Source organism: Lycium barbarum, chromosome 1, assembly GCF_019175385.1.
Source record: "Lycium barbarum isolate Lr01 chromosome 1, ASM1917538v2, whole genome shotgun sequence".
In the NCBI taxonomy this organism is placed as follows: domain Eukaryota; kingdom Viridiplantae; phylum Streptophyta; class Magnoliopsida; order Solanales; family Solanaceae; genus Lycium; species Lycium barbarum.
The window spans coordinates 2343812-2370490 of record NC_083337.1 but is presented as its reverse complement, the minus strand read 5'-3'; the positions used below and the strand labels follow the sequence as shown (position 1 = coordinate 2370490).

Genomic DNA, 26679 nt, shown 5'->3' with positions numbered 1-26679 from the left:
TTTTTTTACAATAGTGTTTATACACACGATATACAGCATTATACACTTACTGTAAATAATGTGTCGATCTTATATAAAAGTGTATAATAATGTATAAAAGGGTCATTTTGGGTAATATTAAAAATATGAGTCATTTCAGGTAAATATTTTTTCCAAATAGACTTAGGCTGTTATTTTTCCTAAATTTTATGCCTAGTGGCCATAAGTTTTTAATGGTGCAGAACATAACTTGTGAGATATTATGATGCAAAAATATAAATTTATACTCCACAATTATTTTTTTTGAGAGACAAAAATTAAACAGCAACACAAAATAAGGGCATAAGTGACAATGAGCCTAAAAAATGTGAGGAAGTTTTAGAGAGAGGAAGTTTTGGTAGGACCACAGCATACATGTGGATGAAATTGTAAGCTTAAAAGACAAAATTAATAATTTCAAAACAATCGGTGGATTCACAATTTCATATCACATTATTCTAGAGTTGTGTCTGTCCATGGAGAAATGGTTGAACAGTTAAAAAGGCAAAACATGTGGGTCCCTTTTTCTATTGCTTTCCCATGTATGTGTGTACTATACTCGTCAGGTGTACATGAATTTTTTTTTTTGATTGACGATTGACGACGATATCACTCATGCTTCTATAATAGGTAAAATATAAGAATAGTGAGTTAACTCACTTTCTCGTCGTCCGTTTTCAATTTAATTAAAAATAATAATTTGTGGGCTCCATCCATATATATTAAAAAACAATATCTAATATAAAAAAAAAATTATGGGCCCCATAATTCTATGGCATATATATATCCGTTCCAATTTCCAATTTAATAAATAAAAAACTTATGGGCCCCACCCATATATATTAAAAATAACAACTAATAAAAAAAATTGTGAGCCCCATAATTCTATGGCATATATATATCCGTTCCAATCTTTTTTTTTAAAAAGGTTGTGGGCCCCATATATATTAAACAATAACTAATATTAAAAAAATAGTGCAAATTAATAATGTCAAAAAAAAAGTGCACCCCGTATTAAAAAATCAAACAATATTCATGTAATTTCCAAAGTATCTCATTAAGTCAATAATGATGGATTCATTGCCACGTGCCTATTCGTAACAAACACTAATATAATAAAATTTTAAATACGGAGGACAAACTACAATATTATATTAATCGTGTTTTGAACATAGTATCCCATATTGACAAAATCAAACAATATATATATAAAAAAAGTTAATCCCATATTAAAAAAAAAATAATGTCAAAAAAAAAGTGCACACTTTGTATTCTTAGCAAACACTAATATAATAAAGTTTTAGATACGGAGCACAAATTACAATGTTATATCAATCGTGTTTTGAACCTATATGTATATATATATATATTATATGAATAAAAATAGTGCAAACTAATAATGTCCAAAAGGGTGGGCCCCATACTAAACAACACCAAGCAATATAAAAAATAAAAATAAAAAAAGGAAGAAACTATATAAAGGATGGGTTTAGACCCATGCTTCGTCGTCCGTTGTCCCTTAAAAAAAAGGGTGGGCCCCATACTAAATAACACCGAGCAATAAAAAAAAAGGAACAAAAAAAGGTGGAACTCGCCATCTCCAAACTCATGGGAAAAAAAAAGGGGACCCTATATTATCAAAATCAAGCAATATCCAAAAAAAAAAAAAAGTGAACCCATATTAAAAAAAATATAATGTTAAAAACAAAAAGTGTTGGCTTTGTATTCGTAGCAAATACTAATATAATAAAGTTTTAGATATAGAGTACAAACTACAATGTTATATTAATCGTGTTTTGAACATAGTATATGTATATATATTATATACATAAAAATAGTACAAACTAATAATGTCCAAAAAAAAAAAGTGCACCCCATAAAGGGTGGACCTCATACTAAACAACATCAAGCAATATAAAAAAAATAAAAAAATAAAAAAAGTGGAACCCACCATCTCCAAACCCACTGTAAAAAAAAAGTGGACCCCATATTAACAAAATCAAGCAATATCAAAAAAAAAAAAAAAGTGAACCCCATATTAAAAAAAAATAATGTAAAAAAAAAGTGCAGACTTTGTATTCATAGTAAACACTAATATACTAAAGTTTTAGATACGGAGTACAAACTACAATGTTATATTAATCGTGTTTTGAACATAGTGTGTGTGTATATATATATATATATATATATATATATATAGTGCAAATTAATAATGTAAAAAAAAATGCACTCCATATAAAAAAATCAAACAATATTCATGTAATTTCCAAAGTATCTCATTAAGTCAATAATGATGGATACATTGCCACGTGCGTATCAATCCATTAGTGGGAGCAAATCAAATTGCTTTCTTAAAAAAGTTAAGTAGTCAAACCATACAGTTTTTTTTTTTTTTTTTTTTTTTTTTTATATTAGCATGAGATCTAATCTAGATATTAAACTGTTGTATTTACTATTCCGCCATGTCATTTATTTGTTATGTTCACTAAAATAAATGTACTTAAAATATTTATGTTTTAAAATAAGATAGAATTTAATTACTTTTTTATTTTTATTCTTACTCTAATAAATGTGAAAAAAGATTAATGTCGTAAAAAAAAAATATCAAATGGAGATCAAATAATGAATAAGGTAAATTAGTCAAATTATAATTGTAATCGACGTTTTCTTAAAAAATCATGCAAAAGACAACATGACAAGTAAAATGAGCTAAACCGAGAATATTTACCAAAATTAAAAAAATAGTATTTCTTCATTTAAATAGAAAATCAATTTCTACTTTGTTTCGTTTTAAACATGTAAAATTAATTTAATAATTTGAATTAGAATTATCCAAATCAAAATTTGATAAAAAATAATAAGTATTTTACACCTTTAAATTAATCGAATTAAAATTGAAAGTATCAACTGATGCTTAAATATTGCTATTGTTTTATCTCAAAGAGAGGAAAATAGTTTCCTTTTAAACAAATCTTCTCTTTTAAAAAATATTAATAAATTTGCCGATTTTGTATTCGTAGCAAACATTAATATAATAAAATTTTAGATACGAAGCACAATTATAATATTATATTAATTGTGTTTTGAACATAATATATATATATATAATCAATATTAAAAAACAACTACATACACATAGATGCATTATAATCTAAAGTGTTGACCTATGCGCAGCATGAGTATAGGCCGTCTAGTATATAAAATAAATAATAAAGTAGGTTAGTTACTAAAAGATAAGGTAAGTGACTTGTTAGAACGGGTTGACTTGAATAGACTATATAACAATTATTTATGCCATACCCCACGACGGAGCTAGATTTAAAGAAGGGCGTTTAAGAGAATCCCTTTTGTTAAAATAAATTGAATTCTTTGGAACAAAGTTTAAGAATTGATTTAGTTTGTAATTAATTCATTGACGCTTTATTCTTAAAAGAAAATTTTCTTACTCAACCAATTAAAGTTTACATAATTTCTGACAAATTAAATTATTTGCAAGAAAACAAAGATGCGATTATCAATATTTAATAATTATGGGATTGAGGAGTTGATCACTTGGTAAGCATCTTTTCTCTTTTCTATCCCACTGAATTAAGCAAATTGAATAAAATTTAAAGGTTCTTTTTATTTTATTTTCCAAGATTTTAATCTATTAATTGTTAAAAAGTGTTAAAATTTATTTTCTATTGTATAGTTTTGTTAAATCATTAAATCTAACTTTATATTTTCAGAATAACCTTTTTTTTTTTCTAAAAATAAGACCAAGAGAAATTTAATGGTAATTTAAGAATTGCTAAAGAAAATTTGATCGATAGAGTACTATTCCGGTACCAAATGAGTTCTTCAAAGTTATTATCATCACCATTTTAGATTATCTTTGTGCATAGTTATTTTTATTAGATGACATCATCACTATTATTAAAAAAAATTAGCATTTTTAAAGGGCTCAAAATTGATTGTGTCAACCTAAGTAAAAATGAAATAAAGTAGGGGCAAAAATAAGACAGAAAAAAGATATGCTATCAAAAAAGTTTCAAAGTATCATGATTTATTGGAATATACTTTGATACATGAAGTAATAAATAGCAACTCTAAGGACAATTTGAAAGAGCAAACCAATTTGATTGGGTCAACCAAATGGTTACAATGTAACTAAGTACTACAAAACTCATTACATTGCCCCATATAGATAGTAGTAATCTATGACCTTCCATAAAAACTGAGTCTTATAATAATCTTAAGATTAAAGCAAGTTGCGTACTACAACATTAAATATAAAAAAAGATATTATATAATAAGGTAAGCTCTTACTCTCTCTGTCTCAATTTATGTGATACACTTTTTTTTTTAGTCCGTCCTGAAAAGAATAATACATTTCCTTATTTGTTAATAATTTAACTTTAAACTTTACCTTTTACGCTTAACGAGATGATTTATAATCACACAAATATTTTTGCTTTGTTTTAGACCGCAAGATTCAAAAGTCTTCCTTTATTTTTTAAACTCCGTGCCCAATCAAACTATATCACATAAATTGAGACTGAGAGAGTAATATTATTGAGTGATAACCTAAAAAAAAATGACAAGTAACATGTTACTCTATAATAAGCTATATTATACTCCCTCCACCTTATAATAAGTTTTACCTTAGCCAAAAACACGCATATTAAGAAACAGATAATACAATGTGACGTTTACTAAATTACCTCTATAATAAAAATAAATTACTTCTCCTGTCACGCACAAGTAGTAATCCTTTTGGCACTGGGAATCCAACAATACCGAGTTACTATGTGGCTTTTTCAATCATCATTTGGACGTTACTTTAACTTGTCAGTTTTTGTCCATGGATAGAGTTGAAAAAAACTAGTCAATTTATGCGTTGGTTTCCTAAGGTAACACTTATTATGGGACGGAAAGAGTATTGATTATAGACGAGTTTTGCTCACCTACAACATGAAGGTGGTAGCAACGTACCCATGTAGGTTAGCAATGTATTCTTTTTTATTTCTCTTAAATACCCCATCACTTATTCAAGCTCTTTTTAAATTATGGACAATTTTGTCATTTTGTCTCAAAAAGAAAATTCCAACTCATAAGCTTACCTTTTCTGTTTTGGCCCTTTCCCCCATCGGACAAGCAAAAAAATAGTTGATATTTTGTTAAAATTACTTTTCAATCTGATCCATGTTGATTATAATTCATGAATATAATGTGGTTAATTTTACTTTTCGTTACTTATTGGAAAAGAGCAGGTGAGAGAGGATTAGAACATCTCTTTATATGATTATTCATCTTCTTCTTTAAATTGAAGATGAAATCAGCATTTGTAGATATGTTCTTTAGTTTGCTTCATTGTCCTTTACTTCAATAATTTTTTCTAATCCATGTTGGGGGTTTAAGATTGAAGAATGGAAAATAGAGACAAAATGGACAATGAGTCTCTTGGATAACAATTTGATTTGAGCTTCGAATCAGACCCATATTAATTCGACTTCATGAATAACCTTTCTTTCATGATAACTTCGACTAGAAAAGAAAATTACTCCCTCCGTCCTAAATTATCTGACACTTTTTACTTTTTGAGAGTCAAATTTTTTAATTTTGATTGTGTGTTTGAACATAGAATCTTTAAATATTTCAAAATAAAATTACATAGTTGAAAATTATGTAAAAAGTACTGTAAGTTATCATAATTAATAATTTATAACATTTAAAACACATATGAAAAAATTACGATCAAAGAACAACTCGTTTAATTTTCAAAAAGCCAAAAGCGTTAAACAATTTGGGATAGAGGGAGTACTTTCTAACGATAGATTGATAGCGATGACATGGTACTCAGATTTAAAGACCAAAAACTAATTTTTTACAAAAAGAAAGGGGAAAAAAAAAGCACAAAAGAAAGATAGGCCAAATCAAATTGAATCTCACACTAAGAAACAAAAGCAGCGGAAGAGGAATCTCAAATCGAAAGAGGAGATGGACAAAGGAAAAGAGGGGAGAGAAATCAGATTTAGCCCTTTTTTGGCATTAGACGAAAAACCCCATCTAATCAATGAAGTGAGAATTAAAAATTAAGGGTATTTTGGAGAAATAAAAAATGGTACAATGTTAACCTACTACCTTCATGTTGTAGGTTAGCAAAACCCATTATAAAAAGTTGGAGGGGAGCGTTGGAGCAATGGTGAAGTACTTGGCTCTATTTGACCAGGTTCGAATCGTGAAAGCAACCACTAATGCTTACATTAGGTTCCCCTTTGAGTGCGGCCCTTCCTTAGGCCATGCTAACGCAGGATGCTTGTGCACAGTGGCGGAGCCACATAGAGCTGAAGGTGTTCATCCGAACCCCTCGGTGGGAGAAAAAACTTCTTTTACAAGGTTAAAATTATTTTTTTATGTATATATAGTAGATGTTGAACCCTTTAGGCTTCTTCATATGTTTACTTTTTTATATTTTGAACCCCCTCGGCGAAAATTCTGGCTCCGCCACTGCTTGTGCACAGGGGCGGAGCTACAATGCAATGTGGGGGTTCGGACGAACCCAGTAGCTTTTATGTAGACCTCGTTGTTATTAAATCTGTATTGCAACAAATACTTTGAAACAGTAACAGGAAAACAGAAACTGGACAGATTCTGCAAACTGGAAAAACGAAATTAGCAGAAACTGGAAAATACTATGAACAGTGTGTTAAATTGTATGGAAAAATGAAATCGAGCCCACTGAATTCACAGTGTGTCCTTAAGGAAATTATTCCCCTCAATGTACACGAGGTATTGAAATCTTTCCTCCCAGCATAAAACGATTTACTCACCAAGCGGTACAGCAAATTCTGATGACTACGAACCACTCAAAGGCAGTATATCACACGAAAGTTTTTATGAAGTGCAGAGAAGAAAGAAGAAGAATATCAGAAAATTTCGTAAGTAAAAATTCTGTGGATCAACAGAAATATATAGCCTGTTTGGGAAAAGGTTTGCAACCTTTTAGAAATATTCCGTTGAAAAACGGAGGGAAATGTTTTAAATTAATTCGGGAAAGAAAGAAAACGGAGGGAAATGTTTTTCGGAGAATGTCTTATTCTACTACTCAAACTACTGCAAACTTTGATGAACTTAACTTTTATTTGACGCAGCCATTGGTGCAAATGACCGTGCCCGTAGTGGACGTCTTAGGATTGTGGAAGAAATACAAGGCGAATTATCCGGTACTTGCAAGAATGGCTTGGGATATACTTAATGTTCAAATATCAACCGTGGCCTCGGAAAGTGCATTTAGCCAAGGAAGACAACAAATTAGAGACCATAGGATACTCCTTATCCGGATTTAGCTTGCAAGTACTAGTTTGCATTCGCGATTGGATTCGATCGGAGCGGCGCAACCAAAGGCTAGAGGCGAGGCAAGGCGAAGAGGAAGAGATGAATTTTTAATAACAAGTGAAGCGGACCAATTTGAAGACATGGAAGATATCCCAATGGATGAATACAATATAGAAGAACTTAGCGAAATGGTGCTTACAATGTAATTTTATTCTTGTACAACTCATGTATTATTTGCAAGTTAAAAAAAATTACAACTTTCAAATAAATGTTATCCATTAATGAATAAAAATTATGGCTCATTGAGTTTTCTTCTATTTACTTGTGTTCATATTCTTACTTATATTAAGTTAAGCAAATACCTACAATATACTTAGAATATACTTATAATATACATCTATTTAAATTAAAAATAGAAAGTTATAACTATATATATTTATAAATATACAATCTTGAATTTTATAATACTCATGAGTTATTAGTATAAATTTAAGTAATACATATAACTTAAACATATATACCTACAACATACTTGAACATACTTATAATATAATATACTTAAGTTATAAAATAGAAAGTTATATACTTAGAAAAAAAACAATCATTAATTTTATAATAATCATAAGTTGTTACTTGTTAGTAAATATATAAACTTAAGTAATACATATAACTTAAATATATATATATATATATATATAGTAACATAACATAACATATATAAATTTACTTAAGTTAAAAATATACAATCTTGAGTTTCTTAATATTTATAACCTGGATATATATAAAACTTATATATATATATATATATATATATATATATATATATATATATATATGAACTAATAAACTATAGTGTTAATTTATGTGTAAAATACGTAATTAAGCAAAATAAAATAAAATACGTTTTTAGGCTAACCGGTTCCGGTCCGGTTAGAGCCAAACCGACCGGCTAACCGGTACTGTTTACCGGTTCGGAACCTAGTAATCAGTCGGTCCGGAACCAGTTCCGGATTAACCGTTTAACAGGCTTACTCTTTTGGGATGAATGGTATTGGAAGAGATACGTTTTTTTGGTGATGTGTTTTCTGGGATGATAAATGTGTAACACTAAACGTTGATGTGTCTAATTTTTCTTGGAGTGTATTTTCCCAGCTGATGTTGCCAAAAGCTTGGCCTTTCCTCTGTTTGACTTTGAGTTGGCCTTCTCTCTCAGCCCTTCCTGCAATGTACCTGCAAAAAACTTTTCTTGTTTTCCTAGAGTAAATTTAGTTTCCACGTTTGTCATTTTCTTTTTCTTCCTTTTTTTTTTTCCTCATCCTAATAATTCTTTTCTTCTTTTTTTTTTTTCCTCCTCATCCTTTTCTTTCTTTTTTTCTCTTGTTTTTGCTTTGCTTAATGGTCCTGATGGCATTGATGACTCTTATCTAGGTTGGTCTGGGATGATGTAGCTTTCCTTTTATTGTATGTCACTGTTCTCCATCCATCCTCTTCCTTGGTGTTTGAGGACTCTCATCTTTTTGCGTTATACACTGATAAGAGACATGACCCAAGCACCCACATTTGGTACAGAGAGGGTTCGTTGGTTCATAATATATAAGTTGTCTATGGTATCTTATCATAACATTTTGGGGTAATTTCTTCCCTAATGGGGTCATTGTATACAGGCGTGCATCAGTGGCGGAGCCACATAGAGCCGAGAGTGTTCATCCGAACCTCCTCGGCGAAAAAAAAACACTGTTTTTACAAGGTTAAAATTATTATATATATATATATATATATAATAGATGTTGAACTTTCTTAGGCTTCTTCATATGTTTACTTTTTTTATATTTTGAACCTCCTCGGCGGAAATGCTGGCTCCGCCACTAGCGTACATAACGTCCTCTGGTGGTTTCAGATGTGCAGCTATCAATTTTTAGGACAATTCCTATTTGTACCCCAATCCTTTGAGAGAATATCAGTAGCATAATATTCAGTTGGGAGATCTAATAACCTAACCCATATGGTTGAATAATTTATGTTTGTCTGGTGGGGGTTGAACTTTGGACACCATTTCCTTACTAATAGAAGTTGGGATCCAATGAACCGAGGTCCTTGGTGGACTGCTCTGTTAGAAAGGTCTTCCGTAGGTAGTCTAACAAGGTAGAAACCGTTGCCTAAATCTACTAGATTAAGGTTAAAATTTCCCCAAAGCTTTTGGACTGTATTTTTTAATTGGTTGTAACCCATATGTTTTCCAACTAGTTTAATAATCACAGAGGATGTCCATGGTTGGTAGAGTCTGGTTTTATCTACGGTTGTAATGGGTATGAAGTGTGGGTGGTTGGTGGTATTTTTTGCTTTATCTTCTAATGAAATGTTCCTAAGCTTAAAGCATTGCATGGGGTCATTGGGATAATCTTTGGTTAGTGTGTCAAGAAAACTTAATCCTTTTATTTCTTTCCGCTTTTGAGCAGAAATTGACTTGAATATCTTTTCAACTTCACATAAGTCATTGTAATTTTTATACTGTGTAATTACTAGGATGTGTAATTACTAGGTGGCTTTCCAACAGATCCTAAAGTATCTTGCTGACCCGAAGGAGGAAATAGATGGAGGAAGGAAAAAAAACAAAGCAGATTTTTTTTTAGGAATGAAATTCACTGTGCAATTTCTTGAGTAGATCATGTTGTTCATTGGGAATTGAAGAGGGGGAACGAGCAGACATCGAATAATTAATTTTGATTTCTTGTTATTATGGAATAATTGGTATTCATAGTGGTGGATCTCGATCCAAAAATTCTTTCTTGATCTAGCTACCAAGATGGAACAGTATGGAAAGAGAAAATATGGAACCTAATAGAAATTACTACTAACTGTTATGCTTAAAAGGAAAAACATGATCTATGAAGATTCATACAGCCAACTAGCTTCTTATTGTTATTTTGTGATTTTCAAATTAGTTGGTCTGTCTAAGTATAGGCCAGCCCAAGTACAAAGTTAATAAATTCAGAATATGTGTGATCTTATCACATGTATATATTTACATGTAAATTTTTGTGGTTGTTGGTATGTATATATAATTTAAGCAGAAATAATGAGTTCGGTTAAATTAACAGAATCTATTCTAAATTCGCATGGGTGTATCTAATCTCTTTATTTGTGATTTGTTATGCTTTGTACGGGATGGATGGATAGAATCTTGTCCGAAGGGCATTCAGCAAAATGTTTTTTTTTTTTAATTATTTTTATTACATAGGGGGTAGGAGAAGGGGAAATGGGGGAGGGGATTACAATGTGGGGATTTGAATCCTCACTAACAAAGTGAAAGTTTAAGTAGCCAACCAACTGAACTACTAGATCCCTACTTTAAAATTGTTTTATTACATAGGGGATAGGGGAAGGGAAAATGGGAGAGGAGATTACAACATGGGGATTCGAACGTGTGTACTTGGTAGGTGGCAGTATCCAATTTGAACTCTCTACTATAACTTTCATATCTAAAATTAATTGATGCACTTAAACGTGTTAATTAGTTATCACCAACGTGTATCATGAGATTCAACGCGAAAGAATGGCAGTATTCAACTTTCTATTGCCAATGTTCAATTTCATTGTGTTAGCTTATTTTATTCTTCTTGAATTGTCTTGAATTACCTACGGAGTTTGAGGGAAACGAGAGACAAGAAAACATCTTTGATGACGAATAAAAGGAACAATCTCAAATAGATCGAGATCCAATTTCGGGTCATTTCTTGGTGCGGCGTAGATCCGGATGATTGATGGAAGAAACACCAAACATATTCCAAACTTCTCGCTCCCACCGGCCGGCTGATGGAAATAAACTAACTAGAATAAGATTTCCCTACTCTTAATTAAAAATTTCAAATTCGAATCTTATTGGGAACGAAAAAACATGTGGAGATGGGCTAGGGACTTTAGCTCAAAGGATTAAAACACGTAGCTACGAACCACGGAGTCGAGAGTTCGAATCCCTCCTAACCCACAACCGGCTCAAAAAGAAAGTATCTCTCCCTTTGGGGTAGAAAAATCATGATAGAAATAGCAAACCAAAGGCTATGAAACTTGGGTGTGAATCTTTTATCGAAATAAAATCATTAGACATAGTGTGCATGAAAGAAAAATCGATGATAGTTGAACTAGTAAAAAGGGGACACGCATTTAGGGTTTACTGTTTATTTATTTTAATTGGTCCAGTTGCTGCATGTTGATGGAGAAAGTTGCATCTGATAAATGTGAAAAACGGGTTTATAGGAGCCTACACAAAGTGAACTGGAAAACTGAAACTTCACGCGATTAAATGTTGTTATTATGAAAAAATGACAAAAATTGTCTTTTATATCCGATAATAGATTTAAAATAGTTCCCTAAGTATCCCTTAGATAATTTTGATTCTTTAAATTTGCCAAAAGCAAGCATTTTTAGTCTCTGTTAGATAATTATCAAACTCTAATTATTAAATTTAATCGGAACTATACATTTGATAGTACGGATTTTGTAATTTATGTTATTTCAAAAGTCTAGTGCAACTTTTTGAGTTGTAATTATGTTATTTTTGTGCATGGTGTAGTTTTTTATGTTGTCGTTCTGAAATTTTGACAAGTCTAGTGCAATATTACACCCTCATCTTCAAGTTCTGTGAGTGCAAAAACAGTTCACTTGAAAATTTTGGTTAAAACCACTCTTTTAAACTTGAGATTCATCTTAAAAAAAAAAAAAAAAGTTCAAAAATTCAGTCAAATGTTTAATCAAACGTTATTTTAAATTCCCCTCTTGAAAATAATTCACGTCAAATGAGCCTTTAAGCTACCTTCCAATATAATCATTTTCTCCTTCTCCTTCCACCAATTTCACGAACATGACACGTGCTTCAAGGCTGAAGCTGGTCCAAATAAAAATGTGAAAAATGTGGGGATCAAAATTAATTACTTGTACAACTACCTACCTCTTTCACTTTCTCTTTCCCATTGGGAGATGTTTAATATAGTTTTTACAAATAAAAAAGATGACAAAAACGTGTAGGAAATCCTCCAGGTTACCCTCTTGTTCCTTATGCTTTTTGGTGACATTTTTATTTACCAGTTCCTTTTATATTTGCTTACGATACTATGAAGGCAGACATATATCAAATAGCTCGTATGTAAATTTACCTGGCTACAAAATCCAGGATCATCCTATATTTTGCTATGACATAGGAGTATTAGTTATTAATATATACTATAATTATCTTCTGAATAATTAAAAAAATAAAAATAAATGAGACAACGTTTATTTTTGCAAAGCCAAATTCACTATAAAAAGAAAATTGAATTTTCGAAGGAAAATTCATCGAAAACATTTCCGACAAGCCAATTTCCGATGAATTATCTCAGAAATTTCTATCGGAAATTTGTGTTGTGTTAATAATGCTTAGATAAACCGACCTAACATAGATTTGGATATGTATTTGTCTAGTCTATGTAGTAAAACCATTAAGGAGCTAAATAAGCAAGTCAATTGACCACAATGTGTTTGAGTCTGTTTCTTGGACTTGGGATTCTTATTTTACGTGGATTTTTCACAATATTACTGTCTAGGGGTGTACAAAGCAAACCGACAAACCGCACCAAACTGATAATCCGAACTAAACCGAGAAAAAAACCCAACTAGTAGTTTGGTTTGACTTGGTTTGGTTTTAAAAAGAAAAACCCGAACACTATTGGTTTGGTTTGGTTTTAACTAAAAAAAAGTCAAACCGAATCAAACCAACCGGACATTACATTTATAAAATTTCAAACACATTTTATACATAGAAATATTTATTTATAATGTAATTTATAAATGTTTCTTTAACTTTTTCATAATTTTTTGTCTTTTAACATATTATTTCAAGCTTGAAATTAGACTTTTGAATGGTTTAATAAGTTTTATAGCCCAATGATATTAGTAACTCAAATAAAACTCAACAAAAATCAAATCAATACTAATGCTAACAAAAGAAATTCATATCTAACACTGGAATGACAATAATTTTGATATCTTTTCTTTAGTTTTATATTAGTTTAGAAAGTGAAAATGCATAACTTAATTTTATTTTTTTCTTTAATATTTTAGTCATGTAATTAATACTTAGTAGCCGTACTTATTTTAGCATGACTTAGTACTTTTAGATTATGATAATTTTTTACATGCCTTGTAAATTAGTTGTATTTATTGTAGCATGACTTAGTACTTTTAGATTATGATAATTTTATTTTATGCAATTTCATTAATTTTTTTCGTTGAATATTTTAGTATAGTATCATCTCTCATCACATTTTGTGTTATTTTCTTAATAAATATCTTAATTAGATTGTTGTATCTTACTAGGACTAAAGAAATATTTGAAGTATAAGTTATATGTTTTGTACGAAGACTTTACCGGAAAAAACCCGAAAAACCCGAGCAACCCGAAAAAACCGAGAAAATCAGACGTTGAAAAACTCGACTTTTGTTGGTTTAGTTTGGTTTATAGATTTAAAAACCCGATGCAATTGATTTGGTTTGGTCTTTAGAAAACCCGAACCAACCCGGTCCATATACACCCCTATTACTTTCTAGATTTTATCTCAGCAAATGTTAACATGAGAAAGGAAAATAATATACTTAATCTGAATCTTTGTCTCTTATGCAATTTAATATTTATACAATCTTCTTTTTTTTTTGTCAAGAATAGAGAAACGAAACTGCTTATTAATCTCGTCGATCGTTTCTTTTACTAGTCCAATATTAACTTTGTACTTCTCTTAAGAATTTATCTGACCAAATTATTCTTACAAATGGTAATTAAAATCCTATTAACAAAGCAATAATAAAAAGGTGTGTGTACTTAATAATAAGGCAATGTTGAAAGAAAATGATACATCTCTCTTTATTTGTTAAAAGGAACAAGTAAAAAGAAAAAGATTATTTTTAGTATGCTGAACTTGTAAAAGAGAATGGAAGAGTAACAAGATATCTTTCTGATTTCATTGTAAATTTTTTACGAGATATCTTATTTGGACACCGCTATTTAACATGAACCCAGTTTTAATATTTGTGTACGTCTATCCACTTCAAAATAACTTCAACTATGCGGTATTTGAAGTTTCATATGGCTGAAGTTCATGCATTTCTGCCTTAAATTTAGGCAGAACTACCTGAACTGCAGTCATATGTGCATGAACTTTAGGAAAAAATGGATGAAGTTTAGACAAAAATGACGGAGTTCAGCCATATTTGGCTGAAGCTCAAACAAAAATGACGGAACTACAGCCATATGTGCCTAAAGTTCAAGCAAAAATAAATGAGTTTCAGCTGTATGTATCTGAGCTTCAGTCATATATATATTACCTAAATTTTAGTCTTGTCAAGCCTAACTTCAGATAAGTCATTCAAATTGAGATAAACTTGTAAATATTTACACGCACTACGAATATGATTTATAAATATGATTTAAATGGTGTTACAAAATCTGTACACTTTTGGCCGACATACAATACGCCATGTGGCTTCTCTTGGATTTTCATAACCCTTATCATTTAGTTGTAAGTTACTTGGCGAACTTGGATGGTCCAATTCTTCACGTGGCTTTAGACATAAATTCGTTACCACTTACCATCATGTCATCAATGAATTGGCTTCCTCGCACGTCTTCAATATTGAGTGAACCTAAAATAAATGACAAGTAACATCTTATTCTATAACAACTTAAATTACGTACTGATAGTCTGATAATATATACTATATATATATATATATATATATAAGAAATTTATTACATCCTCAATATATATAAAGAGGAATAGTGGTGAACAAAGAAGGAAACAAGAATAGTATACTTCTATCGTAATATAGTGAGATGACTATGGATAGCTCATCATCAAGCAATCCCAAAAGTCCCATGTTACCTCCAGCATCCCGGGACACAAACAAATGGTGGATTACTATTAATAAGGTAATAGATGTTGAAGAAGCCAAGGATCAAATACTCTTCTCTTTGCCAATGATTGTTGTGACAAGTTGTTTCTACTTCATCAACCTTGTCTCAGTCATGTTTGCTGGTCATCTTGGCAAACTTGAACTTGCTGCCTCAAATCTTGGTAATTCATGGGCTGAGGTCTCTGGTTTGTCTTTCATGGTATGCATCCAAATATTATTTCCTCTTAATACATAATTTATATATTGAGTTAAATATCTCTATAACAACGTCGTTTGTATGGGTATTTTTTTTTGTTGTTATTGCGAAATATTGTTGTTATATATATCAAACACATATATAACATAACATGAAAATTAAAATCGATTTCAAATAAAACTTGAGCGTTATAATAAAATGTGGTTATAAAAGATTATTGTTATAGAGAGAGGTTCTGACTGTATGTGTCACGCCCCGAACCATGGCCTGGGCATAACACGGCACTTGGTGCCTGACTGCATGTGACCGAGCGAACCACATGGCTTGCTGAATCATCATGAGGCATACATAAGCGGAAATATAACATGAAGTGCATAATGAGCTTTTATAAAACATAGTAAGTCATAACATTAAACATAAGTACTTGGTTAAGTCATGAATGCGGACAATATGATAAATGAGCCAAACCGGCTAACCAACTTTGGAAGTCTAACATGACACTTGTCTTGTCTATGAAACCTCTAACATGAGTCTGAAAACACGTAACATACTTGTTGGGACAAGGCCCCCAGCATACCTTTAGATGCAAAACTAAATAAAGAAAGACAATGTCTAAACCCCGAATGAGATGGGGCTCACCAATAAGCTAGTACGTATAGATCCTAATGAGTAGAGGCGTCGTCCTGTAAATCCGTACCTGCATCGTGAAATGCAGGCCCCCGGGCGATAAAAGGGGACGTCAGCACATTGAATGTACTGGTATGTAAAGCAACTGAAAGAAATAACATGGGACATGCAATAACATGATAAGAATTGAAACTGAAAACCTGGACATGAACATGAGCATGAGCACAAGCACGAGCATAGGTACATATATATATATATATATATATATATATATAGATATAACATAAGTAAAACATGATAAGTAGGGAGAGCATTTCATAAACCGACCACGTGATATCACCACGTGGGTACGTGGAGTCTGGTACCTCGCCGGACCAGCAGAGTCCCCATACCTTGCCAGGGTATACGGTGGTAACGTGCGTGATGGATCCATTCAGTGTAAAATTAAGAAATCGTCCTAACTGGGCGGAGCGATCCTTGTCCTACGGTGGCTACGTAGTTTCAGGCTATCTGAGCCTACTCGGTAATTCGTGCAACTCCCAAAAACATGAACATGATATAATTGGCTAAGAAGCCCATGATTTTCGTGAATTAACTTGTACTTGACTTGTAATCATGATTTCACGACATAACTTGTAACATGGTTTCATGAAATACCTTGTATTTAGCATATATGTATCTTGTATCATGGCATGAAAGTAATTATATAATATAGTTACATGAAAACTTGTAGACATGTAGGATATTCATGAAATAATCATTCTTAGTTAAAAACATGCATGCAAGAACCCATGGAATACAAGATATGGGTTTTCATGGATTACGGACTGATTCTCAATAATCATATGGAGTTATTAAGAATACACTGATAGAATAATAGCAACTCATACAAAATTTATTCATGGACATGGACCTAGGGTTGTCATGAACATGGTGTAGAAACTCTAGTTTTAGTAGAGAATCATAATTTATGGGTTATGAGGCGTGGGTAAGAACAATGATGTTCCCACACGTAGATAGTAACTTTACATACCTGGTGATACTCCAAACTTGAATTAAAGATTTTAACTTTGAAGAAGATTTCCAAAATCTTGAATTCTTGATTTTCGAGGTGGGTTTTCTTGAAAACCCTATTTTAGGAATGATGATTTCTTGTTTAGATTACAAGGATATGTATTAGAATTGACTTGGAATAATTAGCGTAGGCTTACCTTGGTGTTCTTGATGATGGAAGAGGGTAGGAGGTCGTTCTAGGGCTTGAAGGAATGAAAAATAATTATTTGAACCGATATGGATGAATATATACTGTTCTGGAAAATTGATTTTTACGCCCAGTTAAATACTGGCCATATTTTGAAAGACTGGCCGTATTTTGAAATACGGTCTGTATTCCATATGGACTGCACTGCGTCTCTTCAGTAAAATGGCCATAACTATTTTGTACAGATGTCCGTTTGACCCCCATAATATACCGTTGAAAAGGTATTTCAAAGCTCTACAACTTTCATTAAGGAAGTTTTCCCAAATTCCAAATATGTTTTGAAATACGGTCCGTATTTAATGATGTAACCTCTAAGTGTCAAATTCCAGAATGCTCAGAAATCTTTGGTACCAGTTTACGACTTGAAATGCGGGTCGTATACTGAAATACGGTTACTGTTCATGGGTGTAAACCCCCATCTTACAACTGAAGAGGAAATTTCAAATTGCCACATTCTTTATCTGGTTTTCTAAGTCTATGATCATGGTCAAAGCTTAGGTTAAAGGTACGGGGTGTTACAATATCTCCCCCTTGGAATCATTCGTCCTCGAATGATGGGTCATGGTTAAGAATATGGCTGGACATGGCTTGAATACACGGACATTGGCTGAATGATTACATGATTACTATACACGAGGTTTGGAAGAAAATCCGTAGGCATGAATGACATGAGTACTGGAAATAAGCACGAACATGACATGATTACCTGGGCATGAGACGCATGACGTGGAACATAAATACATGAAACTAGATGACATGAATACATGAGTGCTAAACTGTCATGAGATACGAATACGTGTAAACATGGATATCGTAACATGGGATCTGAATGTCGAAAACATGATTGTTACAACATGAGGGTTGAATACTAAGCACGGGTAGGATTTGAATACTTAGAGACTTGATCATAGACGTTCGTATGTCACCATGGTAATATGAGATAGGAGTATGACTTAGGCTTTGAATGTAAGCGCAACTCGATGTGAATGCGACAGACTTGAGTCATATAACAAGAATATGATCCTAACATAGGTGTTCATAAATCTCTAGCATAGGCATGACATGAATACGTCGAATCTGAGTAGAATACTCTCGAGATAAGTACCATAGGGTACATGAAAATATATCTATTTTAATATAGGAATGCACCTTACTTCTGATTATCTTGTTAGCTGTTAATCATGATTATGAATACCTTAGCTCATCTTTCTCATTCTCGTGAGCGAATTATAGAGGACTGAGAGAAAAGGAATTATTGGTACTATTCATATAAGATACTTTGCTTTAGAGAACAGACATGACATGGTGCATTGTACATGGAGGACGTAACGTGGAACATGCGTACATGGGAACGTGATTCATATGGCATGAAACGTGAATAGCATGACATGGGGCATGGGACCATGAAAAATATGGCGTTTATATGAGTACATCATGGATGCATATCATGGGATCTAGACCTAATTTCATGAGTATTGAGCTAATAATAAGGCATAAGTGTGACTTGCGTGGAGTACAATTATAGGCTAACTATTGGGTACTCATAGACGTAAGGCATGGATAAAGTATTACCTTTAGAACTTAGATATACTGAAATGATGGGACATGATTCAACATAGCTTACTCTTATCACCATGAGTAATTGCCTTTGTTATAAATAAGGCTCATGAAAAAATAGATGATAGGCATGAATAATTCGTTCCTCGAGCATCTAAGTCATGGGTAGAAAGTCACTTTGAACATAAAAATAGCATAGGCACTTCGGAAAAGATAAGGGCATCCTTTGTGCCAAGCTACAAGATGGTTTAAAACATTAGTCAAAGAAACATAAGCGTAAATTACATAGAATTATGGGTAGGACATCCATCTTGGTTCACCTTCATTATCATCTAACAACATCATTGTTACGATACCACTATATATGGGATGCATAACGAAATGGATTGGGGCACGAGTATGTGGTAACATGGATAACATAATCATAGGGGTCAAGATCATTATCAGATTTGAAAAGCACTTAGATGCTAGAACATGGAGATGAGTATAAAAGCATGATAGATACGTGAGACCTGAATGCGGTTTTTAACTTTAGACATGAGCACACCTGATGTGCGAAATATGAAAGGACATTCCCTTGCATAGCTTACTATCATATGAAGTCTTAATCCTTGTATCTCAAGCGTGGAGTGTAAAACTCTAACATAGGCATGATATGGATATGAAAGGCATGAGTAGAGTACGTCTGTGCATTAGTACCACATAGTACATGAATTACTCTGGAATTGGAACCGTTATACCCTTAAAGTATGAGAGTGTTCAAGTTTTATTGGAGAACTGCATATATTAACAAATCGCTAAAGCACTACCTTAGGAACTTTTTTTTTTTCTCTTTTTGGTTGCATTTCACTAAAAATTCACTCTAGTGTCGAATATATTTCATTTCTAAACAGCAAAATTTACCACTAATTTTATTGGGAATTTTACATAAATGACTACACTTTGGGGGTTTAAAATTTGCCATAGCTACAGTTTCAATATTTACATTGCGTAGCTACGGTTTTCTCGCTGTATTCGTAAAACGGCCTAGCTGTATTCATAAAACGGCCTAGCTGTATTCATGAATACAGCGAACAAAAAAATTTCAAAAAATCTTTTCACTTTATTCAAGTCATATGTATTCAGCTCAGCTGTATTCATGTCAAATGTATTCAACTCAGTTTTATTCATCTATAGCTACTTTTACATTGTATTCACTTTATTGTATTTTAAAATCAGTGGTATTCAAACAACATAAATACAAAAAAAATTGTATTCAACTTGCACAACTGAGTTGAATTTTCCCAAAAACATTAATGAATACACTCAAATACTGAATATAAAAAATAAAATTCAATAGATCTGGAGGAAGGAGAAGATGATGACCGAAGAAAGAAGGGGAATGAGCAGTGCCGATGGTGGCGACAGATCTGGAGGAAAAATGAGGTGGTGTGTCTTAATTCGACCCTTTTTAATTGATACATAATGGCTCATTTTCCTCTTCTCCATGTTCTGGTAAGCTTCCCCAACTTCTGTTTCTTTTTCCTCCATCCTTATTTCTTGAGATCGATAAGAAGGGGAAGGAGCTGAGGATGGTGGTGACGTCGGCCATGGTGGTGGCGGAATGGCAGTGGAGTGGCGGTAAGGAGAGAGAAAATGGAAGAGAGAGCAGAAGGGAGGGAGAAGTAGTGGACTTGAAGAACATTGAATATTTTTCATGGAAGAGAGCAGAATGGAGGGAGAAGGAAGGGAGGAGAAAGAAAAATGTGGATACAAGGGTTGCTTTTTTATTTTGTATGTTTTAGTTATGGAGTGTAATTGATATACACCTTTTAGCTATGAGGTGTAAATTAATTAAAGTATAGCTACTAGATAAAAATAAGGTCTAATGTTAGCTACATTATGTAGATTTCCCAATTTTATTTACCGACTAGCAGGGGTTATTAGTAACGGATTATTAAAAAAATACTATTTAGCGATACAAATTTATATACCACTAAATAGTATTTTTTTTAGCAACTTATATTAGCTAATTCCAATTTATAGTAGTGCAGACGGCTTAGACAAAGCTTATAAAATCTCGTCGACACATACTATATTTTTGAGTTTCATTTTATTACAATAATATTATTATATTAATTTATTTATTTATTGACTTTCTTAGATGTCGACACTACTAATGAAATCTCTAACATAGGTTGGCTTAAGTGGTGCACTTGAGACATTATGCGGCCAAGGGTATGGAGCTAAAATGTACAAAATGATGGGGATACATCTTCAAATATCATGCATCATATCATTCTTATTTTCTACAACAATTGCTATTATCTGGTGGTATTCTGATAAGATTCTCATTTTATTTCATCAAGATCCTGACATAGCAAAAGAAGCAGGGGTGTTCTTGAAATTCCTCATACCAGGATTATTTGCATATGGCTTCTTGCAAAATGTTTTGGCGTTTCTTCAAGCACAATCAATTATAATGCCTCTGGTTGTGTGTTCAATTGGATCTTTAGTTATACACATTGGCATTGCCTATGGCTTGGTTCATTGGACAAGTCTTGGTTTTAAAGGAGCACCATTAGCAGCTTCAATTTCAATTTGGATTTCGATCCTCATGTTGGGTGTATACGTGTTTTTCTCAAAGAGATTCAGTCAAATCTGGAGGGATGGTCTCTTGTTCGTGTCGTTTCATGATATCCTCATAAACTTGAAGTTGGCTTTGCCCTCTGCTGCCATGATATGGTAAGTAACCTCATATAAGTTAATTTTGTTATCCCAGTTGTTAAGTCCCATAGCAGTTGAGAGAATAGGTTGTGGTCTATGGTTTTGAGCAATCCTCCTCTCATAAGCTAGCTTTTAGAGTTGAATTAGGTCTATATAATTCATTCCTTCACATTGTATTAAAGAGAGACTAATCTCAATTCTTGGTCTCCTCTATGTTGGGTCCCCATGTTATATTGTCTATGCTCAAGATGTTTAGTTAGAGGTGTGTGTGTGTGGTGTTAGAAGCCCCATATTGGTTGTCAGATGTGAAATTAGTCGCTCATGTGATTTTGGACAATCCTTGCCTCATGAGTTAGGTTTTATGGTTGAATTAAGCGCGCGATCCATATTTTTACACTAGTAAAACTTGTCACTATCCAAGTCAAATACAGAAAAGAATTACATTTAAAAGTCTCCTAATCCGATCCAAACCCTTCCTTAGGTCGTGTATTTGAAGTGATCCAAATATCTACTACAAAAGTCATTGTATGGGTAAGTCGTCAATCCTTAATCAGACTATGTAGTGTACTTTATTATATTGAAAACGCACCTAACCCAACCCCTTCGTTCGTGAGTTTATGTATTTTACGTGCAGCATGATCCACATGTCTATTATCAAACTCACTGAAGGGTAAGTCGTCAATCCTAATTGGTCTATGTAATGTACTTTTTCTTGGATTATACACGGGCATTTTACCAGAGATTTCTAGTCTATCCTTGTATATATGATTTCTAATTTAATGTAAATGTACTAGATGTTGGAAGATCAATTCAAAGTCGTAGGAAACCAAAATTGTTTACGTTTAATTTGTTATGTCTTATTAGTTTATTTATTTCATGTCTCAATATGATTTGTATAGTTAAATATAAGAATAGATTTTCCAGTTTTTAGCTAAAGTAGATTATGCGCCTTATTATAAGTTAAAGGGGCTTCTACCTATTTTCTTGCAGTGGATAATTGTGTAGTACATATTCAGAGCATTATGAGATTCTGAATAAAATATTCTCCTTCACTAGAATAAGCAGCTAGTTCCGCTTTCTTCTCAACCAGATGAATGAAATATGAATTCTATTTAAAATAGAGGTGCTTCTAACTATTTTCTTTTGGGTTGAAACCAAAATTTCCCAATTTGATGTATACAGTTTGGAGTACTGGTCTCTTGAGCTTCTTGTGTTATTTGCTGGTTTGATGCCAAACTCAGAAACAACTACTTCCCTAATTGCAATCAGGTAATTAAGCTTCTTTGCTTTGGACCATAACTTTCTCACATTCTAAGAGGCTAAATTTAGTCTACCTGACACCAATCTCTTTGGATTGTGACTTGACAGTGTTAATACTGAAGCCATTGCCTACATGGTGTCATATGGTCTGAGTGCAGCTGCAAGGTAATGTGACCATGAATGTTGATAGTGTCATTTTATATGTTGATAGTGTCGTATTAAAAACAATTATGAATTTAACTCATATAATTCACTGATTGTATAAAGATTTTTTTACACTACCACACCACATTTACATGTTGTAGCAGGTGACTTTGCCTTAATTTCATGATTGCAAACCCCAATTTATATGATCTTTTGGGTGACCTAATAGTGTAAAAATGAGCTTGACTATTATACTCTGACAGCATAAGAGAACTTTTTACGTTGTCTTGTCGCATAAGAAATAACGATAGGTATCCCTATATCATAATTTTAGATACTTACTAAAAGATAAGGTGGGTGACATACTACAACTGATTAACATGCATAAATAATGTAGCAATTATTTACGATGAATGCAATGGCGGAGCTAAAGGTAAACCATTAAGGGTGTTCATTGAATCCTTCGTCCAGAAATCAAATTTATAAGTAGGTAAAAATATTTTTTCTCGTACATCGATAAACATTGTTGAATCCTTTTAATATAAAGTAAGCTTCAAAGTACTATCATTTTTTTCGTTTTTCTCAATCTCCTTATTAGAATTTCAGGCTCAGCTGTTGTTAACACCAAATTAATGTGCATTCTAAAATACATGCAGCACCAGGGTGGCAAATGAGTTAGGAGCTGGAAATCCTGACAAAGCTAAACATGCTATGGTTGTGACTCTCAAGCTATCTGTTCTTCTTGTTCTTATAGTTGATTCGGCTCTATTTTTTGGTCATAATGCTTGGGCTGGCCTCTTCACTGATAGCCCAGAAATAATAAAAAAGTTTGCCACCATGACACCTCTTCTCTTGATCTCCTTTGTATTCGATCTCTTTCAAGGAATTTTATCAGGTCAGATTCTTAAATTTCATATCTAGTCAAATACTGTTATACAAAATGACAGAGAGTACTATTAGTTTTTGCATTCAACATATACATGACCTTTCTAAAAGATAAATTGTAATCGAATTGATCATTAGGGGTGGCTAGGGGATGTGGATGGCAGCATTTGGCTATGTGCATCAACTTGGCTACATTATATTTCATTGGCATGCCAATAGCTGGCCTTCTTGCTTTCAAGTTCAACCTACATGCTCAGGTAATTTAAGTGCATGCCATGCTGATAGGCTTTCTATTTCCTCTCAAGAAATGGATTTAAAATTTAAACTTTTTATTTATATTAAACTCATTATATTTTGAATTAATAATTTCAGATTATAGTATTTGTTAAAACATTTGTGGTTTTTTACGTAATATATCTATGCTACACAGTGAAACTAAACGATAAATAAAGTACTAAAGCCATTGCTTTAGGTCCCAAATACTCAAGGTCCCAAAATACTATACTATATTATTATATAGGAGTAGTATAATATATAATTTATATAACTATTGTCATTAATAAACGTTTTCAGAAGTTTAATATTTTCTTATTTGGTTGAGGTCGTACAGATGATCGAATAAATAACGAAAAATTCTCTTTCGCATTAATTAGTTAATATTCCGTCTTCAATTCTAATTTTCCTCATCCATATACATTCAGTTCTTTTCCATGTTTCTAACTTCCAATTTCTGATTTCAACTCATTTTCTCTTAATTAGATATTTGCTTTTATCATGGGCTGAAGTACATAGCTACAATCTTGGTAACACAAAGTCATATCCGCGGTGCCTAAAAGTTTGCAAGTCTATCCACTTTGAAATAGTTTCAGACATGAGGTGTTTTAAAGTTAGGGTTGACAATGCCTAATTTTATATGGCTGAAGTTTAGACACATATTACTGTAGTTCAATTATTTTTGCCTAAACTTCAGCTCTATGTGGCTAAATTCATTCATTTTTGTCTGAACTTCAGTCATTTTTATCTGAACTTCAGTCATTTTTGCCTGAGTTTTAGGCAAAAATGTCTGAACTTCAGCCATATGAAACTTCAGGCATCAAGCCAACTTCGCGATGTCTGATGTTATTCTGAAGTGAATAGACGTGCAAAAGTTCTAATAAAAAGTAGGTACAAATTAAATAATGGTGTCCAAATAGGATGTCCCTGATATTTTTACTATCATGTTAATATTGGGTTCGGTTGAACTTATTTCGTATCATACGTTTTTTTCACAAGCCTTCGGCGGTTTTATACTAAGTGTTAGATAAATTAATATTGGGCTCAGTTGAACTTATTCCGTATTAAGGCTTGTGATATCACGTGTCTCATATCATATTTTTCACAAACTTTCAATTGCTTTAATAGTATCCTTTTGAGTTTCAATATATCTAATCTTAACTGAATAGAAATTGGGTTGTAGTTAATTGATCGAAGTATTAATTTTTGGAATTTTTACTTGGTGTAGCTTCTTCTTCTAAGAGGTAATTATTGATAATAACTACCTTTTAATTTATTTATATTTAGTAGCTACAGTGATTTTGTAAATTACCATTCGTAGCTACACCAAAATATATAAAGTTGGAGTAGTTGAAGTGGTTATTGGGCGAGGCTTTCACCTTGCCCGCCTAGGTTCAAACCTAGCCAATAGCATTTTTTTTCTTACATATTTTCCCTAGCTTCTTCTCCTAATGTTGTTGGCTAGGTTCGAACCTGGGCGGGCAAGGGAAGAGTCTCGCCCAAATACACGCGAATACACAAAATACACACGAAATACCTTTTGTATAAAAGTAAGCTACGAATTGTAATTTGAAAAATGGTAGCTACTAATGGTAAGATCCTCATAGAAGGTAGTTATATCTGTAAGTTTGCATTAATTTTTTTTGAAAAAAAAATGTAATGCAGGGTTTATGGATGGGCTTGATATGTGGTCTAGCTTGCCAAGCTTCTGGCTTATTGCTATTGACATTGTTGATCAGATGGGAAAAAGTGGAAGCCTCAACAAAGTGCAATAGAGAAAATGAACTTCAAGCTTAAGCATGAGTTAATGAGAATCACTTGCTTATTGGCCATTGGTGGGCTTGTTGCCATTATTGATTGTGGGCGTATTATGTGCGGCCCAATAAGGTTAGGTCAAAGAAAAAAGGGAAATTTATGTGGTGTAGAGAACATATAAGAGGTATTTATATTTAGTAACTAAACTTTACTTTAATTACATCTTGTAGCTAAATATTGTATTTCAATTACACAAGGTAACTAATACAGCAACATACAGTTCCTTTCCCTGCATCAAAATTCAAAACCCATAATTCCCAATTCCTCTACTCCTCATCAATCGAAGTGGCGCTTCCGCCTCTTCCTCCTCCACCATTTTCGCAACTTCCGTCTCTGCGCAACCACAGCCGCCAGCCTGGGTACTGCCCTCCACGAAGGATTTGAGTGTATTCTCTGGAAACGCGATCTGAGTGTATTTCTCAAATCTGAGTGTATTTTCCGGTGACGTATTTGCCGGAATCAAAAGTTTGGGAGTTGCCTGCTAGAGATTATCATTGTTGTTGCTTGAGATGTATTTGTATTTGTGTTGAATATATAGAAAGAAATGGTTTTTGGTTGGATCCTTACTGAACGACGGAGACGATGACAAGCAGGGGCAGACGCGACAACATAGCTGTAGCAGATTGTTGTCGTTGTCGGCGGTGTATTTTACATAGAGTGTATTTTATTTCTTGTATCTCAA

General features: G+C 32.6%; 1 protein-coding gene across 1 annotated transcript; it reads left to right on the top strand.

The window, feature by feature from the left end:
- Window positions 1–15159: 15159 nt before the first annotated feature.
- Window positions 15160–26251, top strand: LOC132640969 (protein DETOXIFICATION 18-like). The gene is made up of 7 exons (XM_060358075.1): window positions 15160–15472; window positions 21091–21638; window positions 22803–22889; window positions 22989–23045; window positions 23681–23919; window positions 24048–24166; window positions 25848–26251. Exons 1-7 carry the CDS (start codon window positions 15194–15196, stop codon window positions 25977–25979), a joined length of 1461 nt encoding a protein of 486 aa, XP_060214058.1. The 5' UTR covers window positions 15160–15193; the 3' UTR covers window positions 25980–26251.
- The last annotated feature ends 428 nt before the right edge of the window (window positions 26252–26679 follow it).